Source organism: Apiotrichum porosum, assembly GCF_003942205.1.
Source record: "Apiotrichum porosum strain DSM 27194 chromosome Unknown scaffold_2, whole genome shotgun sequence".
Taxonomy (NCBI): Eukaryota; Fungi; Basidiomycota; class Tremellomycetes; order Trichosporonales; family Trichosporonaceae; genus Apiotrichum; species Apiotrichum porosum.
The window spans coordinates 2,456,519-2,470,761 of NW_021167109.1; the positions used below are offsets into that span (position 1 = coordinate 2,456,519).

At 59.2% G+C, this 14,243-nt stretch overlaps 3 protein-coding genes across 3 annotated transcripts; all 3 read left to right on the forward strand.

Annotated features, from left to right (window-relative positions):
• Positions 1 to 182: 182 nt before the first annotated feature.
• On the forward strand, positions 183 to 2,201 carry EHS24_004978 (uncharacterized protein; the record flags this gene model as incomplete). The annotated part of the gene is made up of 5 exons (XM_028620520.1): positions 183 to 625; positions 691 to 846; positions 898 to 1,912; positions 1,962 to 2,048; positions 2,100 to 2,201. 5 exons carry the CDS (start codon positions 183 to 185, stop codon positions 2,199 to 2,201), a joined length of 1,803 nt encoding a protein of 600 aa, XP_028479492.1.
• A 795-nt stretch (positions 2,202 to 2,996) lies between these two features.
• Positions 2,997 to 6,141, forward strand: RPN1 (proteasome regulatory particle base subunit; the record flags this gene model as incomplete). Its single annotated transcript, XM_028620521.1, has 4 exons — positions 2,997 to 3,125; positions 3,182 to 3,238; positions 3,298 to 3,917; positions 3,963 to 6,141. The coding sequence occupies 4 exons, from the start codon at positions 2,997 to 2,999 to the stop codon at positions 6,139 to 6,141; spliced, it is 2,985 nt and encodes a 994-aa protein (XP_028479493.1).
• Positions 6,142 to 6,791: 650 nt separating this feature from the next.
• Positions 6,792 to 11,602, forward strand: EHS24_004980 (uncharacterized protein; the record flags this gene model as incomplete). Its single annotated transcript, XM_028620522.1, has 13 exons — positions 6,792 to 6,872; positions 6,945 to 7,051; positions 7,167 to 7,743; positions 7,799 to 8,165; positions 8,204 to 8,417; positions 8,459 to 8,716; positions 8,761 to 9,478; positions 9,517 to 9,884; positions 9,926 to 10,181; positions 10,223 to 10,600; positions 10,679 to 10,909; positions 11,064 to 11,330; positions 11,507 to 11,602. The coding sequence occupies 13 exons, from the start codon at positions 6,792 to 6,794 to the stop codon at positions 11,600 to 11,602; spliced, it is 3,918 nt and encodes a 1,305-aa protein (XP_028479494.1).
• Between the last annotated feature and the right edge of the window lie 2,641 nt (positions 11,603 to 14,243).

Here is a 14,243-nt window from a genome sequence, read left to right on the forward strand (position 1 = left end):
GGGCGGCCGGCAATGAGCGCGTGAGCGCGTGAGCGCGGGCGGACACGTGCAGCCACTGGGCCCGCCATTGCACGTTGTTTATCCGGCCCCCCCTCGACAACGTCTTGTGGATGTGTGGACTCGATTCAATGTCATGGTGCAGACCGCTTTCTCTCCTTTCATCCCAACTACTCTACTCCACCATGCCCGCCAACCTCGGTGACGACGAGCCACTGCGCCCGGGTCAGATTACCCCCAATGCTATTGCCAAGCAGTTCTCCCAGCTCGACCTCCCGGGACCCGAGCGCCTCGGCCTCTCTTCCCAACAGGGCGCGTCCAGGCCTGCAGGCCGTGATGGCCGCGACTTGACCGCCGCTCTCTCGAACCTCAACCTCCCCGAGCCAGAGGCCCTCTCCAAGGCCAGTGCCCACCGCCGCTCCGAGAGCCAGAGCCAGGACCTGTCTGAGCAGCTCTCCAAGATGAACCTCCCCCAGCCCGAGCGCATCTTTGGCCCCGACGATACCGAGTCGTCCACGTCCCGCGGTGTCAATGCCGACGACTGGGAAAAGGTTCAGCTCGCCGATGACGTCCCCGAGGCCGTCAAGAGCCCCACGCTTGCTCACTTCCGTCGTGAGAGCCGTTCTGCGTGAGTGTGTTGGGAACTGGGGCAACGAACTGGGAGGCGTTTCTGTTTGCTGACTTTTATCTCAGTGAGGTGAAGCCGCCTGCCCCTGTTGCTCCTGCTCCTGCTGCTGCTGCTGCTGCCCCTGCCCCTGCGGCCACAACCAAGGGCGCTGCCAAGGAGCAGATGATCAACCCCTTTGACGTGCAGGGCGGCGTTGACGAGGACGGCAAGGAGATTGGAATGTGAGTGTTGTGTTGGAACATTCGCGCCTGGTGACTCACACGTTTCCGCAGTGACTACGACAAGCTCGCCAACCGTTTTGGCGCTACCAAGATTCAGCCCGAGCTGCTCGAGCGCTTTGAGCGCCTTACTGGCCGTAAGCCCCACCCCCTTCTCCGCCGCGGTACTTTCTACACCCACCGCGAGTTCGACAAGATCCTCGACCTCTACGAGGCCAAGCAGCCCTTCTACCTCTACACTGGCCGTGGTCCTTCGTCCGACTCGATGCACATGGGTCACCTTATCCCATTCCTCTTCACCGCCTGGCTCCAGGAGGTCTTTGACGTGCCGTGTGTGATCCAGGTCACCGATGACGAAAAGTACCTGCTCAACCGTGACGCCAAGGCTCAGCAGGCCATGCTCAAGAAGAACCCTCAGGACAAGAAGTCGCCCTACTGGATCCTCGACAAGTACCACGAGATGGGTCAGGCCAACATTGCCGACATTATTGCCTGTGGCTTCAAGAAGGAAAAGACCTTCATCTTCTCGGACCTCGACTTTGTGGGCGGCCAGTTTTACCGCAACGTCGTCCTCATGGCCAAGACCTTGACCGTCACCCAGATCCGCGGTGTGTTTGGCTTTGATGACTCGTCCAACGTCGGCATGATGCACTTCGCCGCTGTCCAGTCGACTCCTTCCTTCTGCAACTCGTTCCCGCAGATCTTTGGTACCCGTACCGACATCCCCGCACTCATCCCCTGCGCCATCGACCAGGACCCCTACTTCCTCCTCTGCCGTGACTCGGCCGACAGGCTCAAGTACAAGAAGCCTGCTCTTCTCCACGCAAAGTTCCTCCCGGCTCTCCAGGGTGCGGGCACCAAGATGTCGGCTTCCATCCCCTCGTCGAACATTACCCTCACCGACACTCCCAACGTCATCAAGAACAAGATCCGCAAGCACGCGTTCTCCGGCGGTGGTGCTACCCAGGAGCTCCACCAGCAGAACGGTGGCAACCCCGATGTCGACATTGCCTACCTCTACCTGTCGTACTTTGAGGAAGACGACGCCAAGATGCAGCGTCTTGCCGACGTAAGTGGAATCGTTGCAGACAGAGACATTCAGCTGACACTTTTCACAGGAGTACCGCGCCGGTACTCTCAGCACCGTCCAGCTCAAGGACGAGTGCATTGCCAAGCTCCAGGATGTTGTCGGCACTTTCCAGGAGGTAAGTTGACTCAGTCATGTTTTTTTGCGTGTCAACTGACATCTCTCCCAGCGCCGCGCCCAGGTCACCCCCGAGGTCGTTGCCTACTACCAGGACGCGACCCGCGCGATCGACCCTACCCCCGGCCCCGCCGCCCAGTCGTGGGTCCAGTAGATGTAATCGGTCCTGATCCTGACGTAGATAGAAGGTTATCTGATATTATGCACCCCGTCACGCGCAACGCTGGGGCTGTTCAGCAGCCATCATCAGCGTTCATGATGGGCGGCGCTCAAGTGAGGAGGCTGAGTACTGCGTCTGTGCCAGTGCAACGGCCCATGGTGCAGCTCACGGCTCGCACACTGGGCAGTGCGCACAGGGAGAGGCTAGTGCGTGGGTTGTTTACTGTTGTGAGACGCCCCCGCCTGTGAAGTAGTATATCTGCAGGCGTATTCCTTATCTGGTCTGAAGGAACAAATCCGTCGAGCCATTCCATCTCGACTTTGGTAGACATTTTAGAGACACCACTCACACCCTTGCATGTAATCAACACCTCCATGACGACGTGCCAACACGGCTGGCCACTGCTGTCCCCTTGCCGCTTCACCCTATGCATCGAATGGGCGAGAATGTACATGCTCGGACTGCCTCCACCTGTAGACTTGTGGAGTCCCGCCTGCACACTGCCACACTGGCGGTAATTCCGGCCACGTGGCTTTGGCTGGCTTGTCGACGCGCGTTCCGTCATTGAGTGTGGTGGTGTCTGCTGGTGTGTGCTTGGGTCAGCGTCGTCCAAGATCAGTCAGTGGTGACCAACTACACACTTTCCACTACATCCCCTCCCCTACCAACAGCATCACTCGCACGAGCCAGCAAGGCCACTTCCACTAGAGACGCCTTTGCTAGCTCTCCCTCTCACAGAGCCCCCTACAACCACCCCTCCAACCCCAGCCCGACGCGGCGACTACAGCCATGGACGAGCGTGATCCCAAGGTGGCCACGATCATGGTGCCGTCTGAGGACCCCGAGAAGAAGGAGGACGACAAGCCCAAGCACGACAAGGGAAAGCTGGCGGAGAAGGATGCGGACCTGCCTGATATTGTGGGTTGAGCCGAGCTGGTTGCGACATCAGCATTTGCTAACTGTGCCCCTTACAGTCCGAGGAGGACCTTGCGCTCCAGAGCGAGCTCGAAATGCTTGTTGAACGTCTCAAGGTGAGTCATGGAGAGCTAGCACGGGTTATTGTCAAGAGCTCAACTGACACGAACTCCAGGAGCCCGACACTGCGCTCTACCTGCCCGCGCTCGAGTCGCTCCGCACGTTGATCCGCACGTCGACTAGCTCGATGACCAGCGTGCCCAAGCCGCTCAAGTTCCTGCGACCACACTACGAGGAGATGGGCAAGATCCGCGACAGCTGGTCCGCGGACCTCAAGGAGCAGCGCGCTCTGCTCGCTTCCATCCTTTCGGTCCTGGCCATGACGTACTCGGACACTGGCAAGCGTGACACCCTCTACTACCGCCTGATTTCCGGCTCGGACGAGTCGCCCGGTACTTGGGGACACGAGTACGTGCGGCACTTGGCTGCCGAGCTCGGAGAGGAGTATGTCGGTCTTGTCGAGGGCGCCGAGGACGACGAGGAGCCTGCTGCTGCCAACGGCGCTGTCGTTGCTGCGTCTGGCGACAAGGCGGACGTCAAGACCGAGGAGCAGCCCAGCCGCAACTATACCGTCGAGCAGCTGCGTTCGCTTGGTCTCGAGCTTGTCGATTTCTTCCTCAAGCACAACGCCGAGGTTGACGCTGTCGACCTTTTGCTCGAGCTCGAGTGCATCGAGGTCCTCACCGACAAGGTCGATGACAAGACCTACCCGCGTGTCTGCCAGTACATGGTCAGGTGAGTGTCGACTAATGGTGATGCCATCAACTGACAGCGTCCCAGCTGCGTCCCCCTCCTTGTTCCCCCAGATGATGATGTTTTCCTCCGCACCGCTGCCGCCATCTACGCCAAGCACGACCGTCTCCCCGAGGCCCTCGCCCTGGCCATCAGGTTGCACGACAGGAAACTCGTGCGCAAGTACTTTGAGGCCCCGGCGAACCCCGTCATGAAGAAGCAGCTCGCGTTCCTCATTGCCCGTGCCAACATTCCTGTCCACTGGGTCCACACCCCGGACACCATGGAGCCCGAGAACGACGAGGGCGACGAGTGGGGAGCGCCCCCTCCCGAGCTCAGCACCGAACTTGCCGAGTGCCTGGGCAACCACAACCTGTCGACGCATTTCAAGAACTTCGGCAAGGCTGTCGGTGTTGAGGATGCGCGTACCCCAGAGGACATTTACAAGACCCACCTCGAGTCGCGGTCTACAGCTGTTCACTACAACTCTGCGCGTGACAACCTGGCGTCGACGTTTGTCAATGCCTTCGTCAACGCGGGCTTTGGTAACGAAAAGATGATTGTCCAGGCCGAGGAGGGCCAGAGCTTCATCTACAAGAACAAGGACCGCGGCATGATGAGCGCTACGGCCAGTGTTGGCATGTCGCTTCTTTGGGACCACGAGGGCGGCATCGACCACATTGACAAGTACACCTACTCGCCCGAGGAGCACATCAAGGCCGGCGCCTTTTTGGCCATTGGTGTCCTCTACTCGAGCATCCGCACCCAGCCCGACATGGCATGGGCCCTTCTCGAGGAGCACGTCGACAACCCTAGCACCGAAATTAAGATTGCCGTCATCAATGCCATCGGTATGGCCTACGCCGGCTCGGAGCGTCCTTACATTGTTGAGCGTCTTGCCCCCTACGTTGCCGACGAGTCGTCGTCGATCGACGTCGCTGCCAACGCCGCTCTCGCCCTTGCCTTTGTCTTTGTTGGTTCGGGTAACGGCGAGGTGGCCAGCATCATCCTCCAGACCCTGATGGAGCGCGAGAACAGCCAGCTTGACTCCGAGTGGGGCATGTTCTTCGGCCTCGCTCTGGGTCTCATTTTCCTCGGTCGCCAGGATGCCGCCGACGCCACCATCGAGACCCTCAAGGCTATCGAGCACCCCGTCGCCCGCTCCGCCGAGATCCTCGTCGAGGTCTGCTCGTACGCTGCTACCGGCAACGTCCTCAAGATCCAGTCGATGCTCCACCTGTGCGCCGAGCATGCCAAGACTGACAGTGACAAGCCCAAGGACGAGGCAACCCCTGAAGTTGATGGTGCCGCCGACGAGGCCGCCGCCGCCGCCACTACGGCTGCGGGCGACGTCGACATGGACGCCGCCACTTCTGGCGAGACTACCGCCTCGACTGACGCCCCCGCTGAGCCCGAGGCACCCAAGTCGATGAGGCATCAGGCTATGGCCGTCATTGGTATCGCTCTTGTCGCCATGGGCGAGGATGTTGGCGCGGAGATGGCTCTGCGCCAGTTCCAGCACCTCATGACCTACGGCGACCCCATTATCCGCAAGGCTGTGCCCCTCGCCCTCGCCCTGATCTCCGCTTCCAACCCCCAGCTCACCATCCTCGACACTCTGTCAAAGTACTCGCACGACTCGGACCTGGACGTCGCAGTCAACGCCATCTTTGCCATGGGTATCGTTGGTGCCGGAACCAACAATGCCCGTCTGGCCCAGATGCTCCGCGGCCTTGCTGTGTACTACGCCAAGGAGCCCGACTGCCTGTTCATGGTCCGCATCGCCCAGGGCTTTGTCCACATGGGCAAGGGAACCATCGGCATCAACCCCTTCTTCCACGACCGCCAGATTCTCTCGGGTAACGCCGTCGCCGGTCTCCTTTCGCTCCTGGTCTCGTTCGGCACAGACTCGCACGAGTTTGTCCTTGGCAAGCACCACTGGCAGCTGTACTGGATCGCCCTCGCCATGTTCCCCCAGTTCCTCATCACTTTGAATGAGGACGGCGAGGAGCAGCCCGTGACAATGCGTGTTGGACAGGCGGTCAACACAGTGGGCTTGGCTGGTACCCGCTCGACCATTAGTGGTTTCCAGACCCTTACCTCCCCCGTGCGCGTTGGCACGACGGAGCGTGCCGAAATGGCGACCAACGAGTACTTCCCGTTCTCTCAGACACTGGAGGGCTTTGTCTTCGTCAAGCGTAACGAAAACTTTGACAAGGACGAGTAAACAACGACGGCGGGCAGCATCGCAGACGACGGATAGGAAGAGTACGAGAAGGAGTAGCATTAGACTCGCTGTAAATGACCGTACAATGCATCTGTGCAGGCAAAAGTAGCAGCCGCCTGAGGTGGCCACGGAGCAAGGACGACGTGGACACGGCTGGACTCGACGTGCAAACGACATGCCTTGTGCCAGGCACATTTAATAGAATTCCCAGGCACGATTACGTTTATTAGCTTTGACATCAGTAAAGTTCCTAATGGAATGGGTGCAACTGGAGGCGAGAGCGTGGTGCTCGGCGGTAGGAGTCCATGCCTGCTGTCGTCCATGTTCCGGTTACCGCTTGCTGACTACTGAGACGTTGTTGATCAACAGAAACCGACTGAGCAGACGCGTGGATCAGGTGGTGAGGCGACGTTGTTATTGTGACGCAATTTAAACGAAACCCCCCGTTAACCCTCCGCACGCGCCTGTGGGCGGCGCGTCCTTCATTGAAATCAACACAACCCCAGTCCAGTCAACTGACTCCTCGCCCTTGCTTCACAACCCTTTCTCCCATCCCCATCGCTGCCACCCACAGCCCCCTCACACACCACATCTAGCCCGCATCGTCGGCACCGTCGTCCTCGCCCACGATGCCGACACGTACCGCAGCCATGCACAAGCTCGTATTCAACGAGAAGCTCATGCAGAATGGCAAAGGCGCGGGAACCGACGCGCTTTTGAAGCGACTCAAGGTGCGCGCGCGCTCACCCTCATGCATTCCATCCCATCCCATGCATCCAGGTGCTGATTCCCTCTCCCCACAGACACTGCACGGAAAGCTTGCTGCCCTCGAACAGGATGCGACGGATAAGAAGAGTCTGAACGCTGTGAGGAAACAGCTCATCGACAGCGTCATCCTCCACCACAAGGAGTAAGCACGGGACCAGCGGGGACAAGGAAGGCAGGCCGACCTTCCCCTCCGACCCATCACAGCGACAACGCTTCTGATGGCCAGAGCCTATACACCATTGCTGACACTCTCGCAGCCGCGGTGTCAAGGCCCTTGCAGCATGCTGCCTTGCCGACCTTTTGCGCTTGTACGCGCCGGATGCGCCATTCACCGCCGACGAGCTCCGGGACATCTTCCAGTTCTTCGTTGTCCAGATCACCCAAAACCTCAAGCTTCCCACCGGTAGTGCGCGCCCGCTTGCCCCCAGCAAGCGAGGTGCAAACAGTGCCACTTCGGACAGCCAGCAGACGACACTCAACACGCGTATCACGGAGATTCCTTACTACACCGAGTACTGCTACCTCCTTGACAACCTGGCCAGCATCAAGTCTGTGGTGCTTATTTGCGACCTTCCTGGCGCCGAAGAACTCGTCACCACCTACTTTGAGAGCTTTGTTGAGGTTGTCCGCACCGACATGAACAAGAACCTCATCCGCAACCTGGCGAGTATCCTCGTCGAGGTGCTCAACGAGAGCGAGACTGTTCCCACCGGGGTCATGGACTGCATCCTTGCCCAGTTTACACCCGAAAGCAAGGCGGATTCCCCTTCCTTCCAGCTCATTGTTGATGTCTGCAACCGCAGCGTGAATAAGCTGTCACGACCACTCTTTACAGTGAGCCACGGTAGTCTGGGCTTTACTGACAACTCAGATGTACTCTGACATTCAGCTCGAGCACGGACGTGACCCTTCCCCGGAGGACCTGCGTACCCTCACCGAGACAAACGACCAACTCCTCGTCATCTTCCGCAACGCACCCAACCTTCTCGTCAACATTATCCCCTTGCTCGAGGAGAACCTTCGCGCAGCAGACGAAACACCCCTCCGTGAAATTTCGGTCAAGACCCTCGGTTCCATGTTTGGCGAGCGTCCGCTCTTCGGTAGTGGTGTCGTCGACATTGCGCGTGCCTTCCCATCTGCCTGGCGCTCATGGATTGGTCGTCATGTGGACAAGGCGCTGCCTGTCCGTCTGGCGTGGGTTGAAGCGGCTGGTCCCATCCTTGTCAACCACTCCGAGTTGCGCAAGGAGCTGGAGCGTGAGTGTTTGCTATTCAAGCAGGATCTGACACAACAGCCGTCCTTCAGGATCGTATCCAGGACGCGGACGAGCGCGTGCGTGCTGCCGTCTGCAGGCTTATCGGCTCGCTCGACTACGAGACTGTCCTTCATCACGTCAGCAAGTCACTGCTCCTTGCCATCGGCCTGCGCATGAGTGACAAGAAGGCGGTTGTCCGTACCGAGGCCATCAACGCGCTCGCCAAGCTGTGGGGAATGGCAAAATCTGAAATGTGAGTCTGCCCGTGGTTACACTTTTTTCTGACCCCACCAGTGAGGCCAACGACGCAGACGCTGTTGACCACTTTGCCTGGATTCCCCAGGAGATGGTTCGCCGTATCGCCGTCATCGGTAGTACCGCCGAGATGAAGTCCCAGATCATCGTCGCGTTCAAGACGCACATCCTTCCCCTCCCCACCAAGCCTGATGACGAGCAGGCTTGGGTCGACGACTTTCTCCTGGTAGCATCGCACATGGACGACCCGGGCCTTCGTGGCCTGGACAAGCTGACCGGTCTGATCGGCTATGCCAAGTAAGTTGATACTGGATCGCCGGTATGAGAACTAACATTTGCAGGGGCATGTCACCATACGGGGCGTTCATCCCGACTTGCGAGCAGAACAACGGGGGCGCTGTAGACGGCGCCGAGGGACAGGCTGCCAAAGACAATCTCGCCTACGTTATCGACGCCATTGTTCGCCTCAACTTTGGTGACGCTGACAAGGCCCGCAAGGACTTGGAGGCGTTTGCGGCCGCCAATGAGCCTCGCATGTACAAGCTGTTCAAGGCCCTTGTCGACCCGCAGTCCGACCTCCGCATGATTGTCAAGTCCAAGAACGAGCTGCTCCGTCGCATCGAGCAATCTCACACTGCAATCTTGGAGACCTTTACCGTGGTCATTGACGCGGCTGCTTGGAACGTCGTCAACCACTCGAGCATCCCAGGTTTCATCAAGCGCATGCAGAAGCCTGAGGGCCCTCTGCCCGAGAAGATCAACCTCGTCTGCGCTCGCTACCTCTCGCTCATCTCAAAGGAGTGTGCGCCAATGTACAAGAACCACGTCCCTGAGCTTGTCATTGTCATCAACGACAAGAAGAATGACCTCCTCGTCGAAGTAGCCCTCCAGGCCCTTGCGGCCGTCTGCAAGTGGGACAAGTCGGTCGGCCCATCGGATAAGCGGCCCATTGAGCGTGCCAAGAAGCTCGCTCTGTCGGGTACACCGCGCCAGGCCAAGTTTGCATCACGTTTCATTGCGTCGTGCAACGACTCCAAGGCTGCAACCGATCTCGTTTCTGTAAGCTGCCGACAACACTTCTGACGCTGACATCTCAGTCCGTTTGGAAGGCCCTCCAGGACGGCGACGAGGAACAGCTTCTTCCGCTCCTGCGCTCTTGCCAGGAACTTGCCCTTTCGGCTGCTGTGGCGTTCGAGACCAAGACTGCCGAAATCATTGGCTATATCATGTCCGAGGTCATGCTGCGTCGCTCGCCTTCGGAAGAGGACCTCGACGACCGTTGGGTGGAGGAAGAGGAGCTGGAGACGCTCGATCGCGCAAAGCTCATTGGCCTGCGTGTCTGCACGCATCGCTCACTCGGCTGGGCCCGAGACGCCAACGCACTCGACCTCGTGGCGCCGACCTTCAACTTGTTGTCGCAGATCCTCACGAATGATGGTCAGGTCAGCGACGAGACCATGGAGGGGTAGGTCACACTCGTCCACTGTCCCCACGCTAACCTGCCAGTGGAAAGGCTCGTTGCCACATGCGCCTGCGCGCAGCTCTTTGCATGGTCAAGCTCGCCCGTGTCCGCGTGTTTGACAAGGCGATCTCGCCTCACTTTGTCGACATTGCGTTTACCATGCAAGACGTCAACTTTACCGTTCGCCACCGGATGCTGAAGAAGCTCCACGAGGTACTCCCCGGTCAGCGCCTGATGCCCAAGTGGAACCTTCTGCCCATCCTTGTCGCTCAGGACCCTGAGGCGGACAACATCAACTTGGTATGTATTAGGGCCCCACAACATGACTGACCCGACTCTAGGCTAGAACCATCATGAGCCATGTGATCCTGGCCGCCCACCGCCTGCGGCCCGAAGACCGCATTGACCGTGTCGAAATGCCGCTTGCCCGCCTGCTCCACCTCCTCACCCAGCACCCGGACCTGGACTGGAAGAATGCCGAGGACCTCAAGGACATGGCCCGCTTCATCGAGCTGTTTGTGGAGTGTATTGCGCAGCGCGAGAACATTGCGCTACTGTACACTATCGCCAACAAGCTCAAGACGGTGTGTGTTGCAGGTGAAACAATGGACGAGGACAAGCTCCGGCTGCTACTCGAAGATTCAAAACAACCGGCTGGCGAGGATGATGACGACGAAGCCGGCGAGGAGTCTGCGCCCCAGGCGTCATCGCCTACAATCGTGAGTGGTGTGCGGAAAAAACAACGACAGCCAAGAGATCTGAAGCATGTGCCCTGACCATCCGCCTCTCATACCCAGAACCTCTACAAGCTCAGTGAACTGTCCCAGATCATTTTGCGAAACTGTGCTCAGCGCAATTCTTGGCCACTGTCTCCTTACCCTGGCAAAATCAAGCTTCCTAGGGACATTTTCCTCAACTTGCCGTCGGCCGCTATCGCGCACCAAGTGTCAGGGCGCACCTACCTTGGCGAATCGGTGGCGGTATGGGCAAAGAACTTTGGCAAGAAGAGTGTGGCTGTGCCTGGCTCAGTGAGTTGACTGATCGATCGCCTCCTTTTATTTTTCGCCGATTCCCTCTCATCTCATGACTCTCTCTCCTTTTTTTGAGACGATTGTTTTGGGTGGCGCGAAAAGGAAGTGAAAAACACAAAAAAAGTGAACCTGACTGACATTTGCCCCGAAGCGACGTGCGGCAGCCGAGACGTCGGGTGAATCTCGCAAGCGGACCCGCACGGCAGGAGCGCCCCGTGCGCCACGCAAGAAGCGTCGTGCATCGCGCACGGATGACGAGGACGACGAGGATGACGAGGATGGAGAGGACAGCGAGAGTGACAGTGGAGAAGACGAGGACGATGACGAGGTGGCTGCCAATGAGTCGGATGCGGCGGAGGGTGACGAGGGCGGCGGTGGCGAGGCGGTGATGGGGCGTGGAGGCAGGCGTAATGCCAAGGTGAGTCAAAATGAGTGCACCCAAAAGTGCGGGGCAAAAGGTCAAAGGGAAGCCAAGACAGGAACGGAAACTGCGGGGAAAGTCGAAGAGAGAGAGGTTTATAGTTAGATTGCGTTCCGTTCCAGGTGTGGGGGGGGGCAGCACGCTAGTGAGTGACGCTGGGCTGACATTTACAGACTAAGGCCAAGAAGGCCGTCACGCGCAAGGCCAAGAAGAAGAAGGTCAAGCAGCCTGCCGAGGACTCGGAGCTTAGTGAGCTCAGTGATGAGTGATCGCCTCTGCTCTCCGAGGCCAAAGGGGCCAACATGACTGGGGGTGGGAAGGATGGCTGGGTGTGTGACGTACGCGGGGTATATATATTTTTGTGTGCTTACAGTCGACGGTGTGGTCGTCGTGTTTCGATAGTGATATGGTATGATTGCTGGAAATGGACTGTGACATGTGATGTCTGTTGGTTACGCTACGGGGACGTAAGCCCAGGGGCGTGCGTCGTGGTGGGTGGGTACGCTAAGTAGATTTCCTGGCACTTGACCGCCGCCGCCGCCGCCACCCAACAGTGTCACTGTGCGTCCCAACCAACGTGCCCAAGCAGTGTGCGTCCCAGCAGCAGGGGCAACGCAGGCAGGGAGACAGTGCAGGCTACCAGCAGATCAGCAGAGCAAGGTTGAGTTGCAGTGTTTGTACCTGGAGCGACCAAAACGTCCGCGCACTGGCGCCTGGGATGCCGTGCCGCGGCGGTAGGTTATCTGACACACTTGGGGGGCAGCAGGTGTCGGGTCTTGCACCAGGAGTGAGGCATGTCAGCACGTTTGGAACACCATGCTCTGACATTCACCCCCACCCAACACACACACGCACACTTGGGCACACGCTGTCGCTCTCCAGAGCGCCAGAGCTCTGCCCCCCTCGCTCGCTGGTCGTCGTCACGGGGACACAAGCTGTATTGTACTGTATTGGTCTGCCTGCCTGTCGCTGCCTGCAGCTGCCTGCCTGCCAGACGAGCCGCGGGGTGGGAGCACACGCAGGTGCAACATGGCGACCAGAGACCAAATTCCCAGCATTCAGCAGAGCTGTGTGGGTGGTGGCCGTGGTGGGCCGTGGTGGTGGTGCAGCGGCGGTACACGCAACCCGCCGTCCTTTCGCCGGCGCCACCATTTTCTTGCTGCAGTAGCAATACGCCCGACAGCGTTGAGCGCTTGCTGGTGTGGCCGGTGGGTGAGATGCATTGGAACGAGACAGCTGGAGCGTGAGCAGCAGGAGGCCAGCAGCGGCGCGAGAGCGGAGGCATGCGCGTGCTCACATTATGGGATATTTGTTGTCCTGGGTTTGTGCCCTGGCCCATTGCCTTGGCCGACCGCCCTCACCCTGGGTGGTCGCTTCGGACCAAAACAAAGCGAGAAGGACCAGTCGGTCGGTCGGAGGAAGGCAGGAGGGGGGGCAGCTGATCCAACGCTCTCTCTGGTGCGCGCGCACTCGTGGGTGGCCGCTTGCATCCTCCCATCTTGCTTCCTCACCACCTCCGTCGTCGGCGACGTACACACACAAGACTCCCTCCTCGCCACTGCATCTCCCCCCTTCCTCCCCCTCCTCCGCAGTGAGCTCTGGTACACACAAACATCAATCTCTGCGTCGTTGCCAAGCACCAGGCCGCAACCCATTTCCCCCTCCGCCCGCATCGCATTTTGTCGTAACTGCATCGCACACACACACACTCTGTAACCAACAACCAACCCAACTCCTTCCCTCCATCGACACTCCCACTTGTCCATTCCAACGCCCCATCCTACCTCCTTTGGCACCATCCTCACGCCCGCCCACGTCGCTCACCGTTACGCTAGCTAGGATAACTGCTTTGCAAGCATTCATCCGACCATTCCACTACCCGCACCCCCCTTAGGCTGGTCACCCGCAGTGCACACGCGTAGTGCAAGCACTTGTCCCACTCTCCACTCCCATTACGGCCGGCTGCGTCCTGCCCTCCTTGCTTTTCTTTTGGGCACAGACACAGTCTAACACGTTGGCGCGCCACCGCCGACTCACCTGCACATCGCTTTCTCTGGTGACACGAGAGTGAAAGCCGAACCGGGCGACACTGCGTCTTGTTGGACCTTCGCTTAGGCAATTCAACCCAACAAACCCCCCGTGCAAGGCGCCCACAAGCTACAAGGCCACAAGCCTCCATTCCACCCGTTCCTAGGTACGTTGTCTTTCTCTGTGCTCTGCGCTTTTCTTTGCTGGTCACCTTGCCCCTCTTCCCATCTTCGCTGCTCTCGAGAGCAACGTCCCAAACACCTTCCCCGATTGCATGTATAGCTGCTGGTTTTGTGCATCCTCGTCCTTGCTCGCACCCTTCTCGCTCCATACTGTGCCAACTGGCCCACTGGCCTGTTGCTCGCCCTCGGAGCCCCGAGCCCCGCATTTACGAGCCCCGGGCACGCAGCCACCCAGGGCCGGCGCCGCCATACGCCGCCGCCGGTGCCGAATGAGGAAGGCCAGTGAGGCTGACGGACCAGTCGCTAGTCGCCGCCGCGCCCACTGCGCGCAGAACAGCAACGCCGCATCTCGTCTCGGCGTTCTCGCTCTCTCTCTCTCACATATCCCTCTCTCCACACACACACACCCACATCCGTCAACGCCAAAGCGTCGTGCTAGCCAGCGCGCAAAAATACCACACTCAACCCGAACCGCAGCACCGTCCCCGGCGTTCAGGACCCACGCGGACAGTGTCGCCGTTTGCCAGCCACCAAACATACGCTTCAGGCAGGTCCGCTTGTGCTTCCTGGATCGACAAACTCTCACTGTCTCTCTCGCTCTCTCTTTCTCGCCCTCGAGAGAGATTATCACAGAGCGAGTGTCAAGGAAGTGCCAACGTGCTCCCTTTTGTTGCCCGTGCTCTGTACCTCCGATTACGCC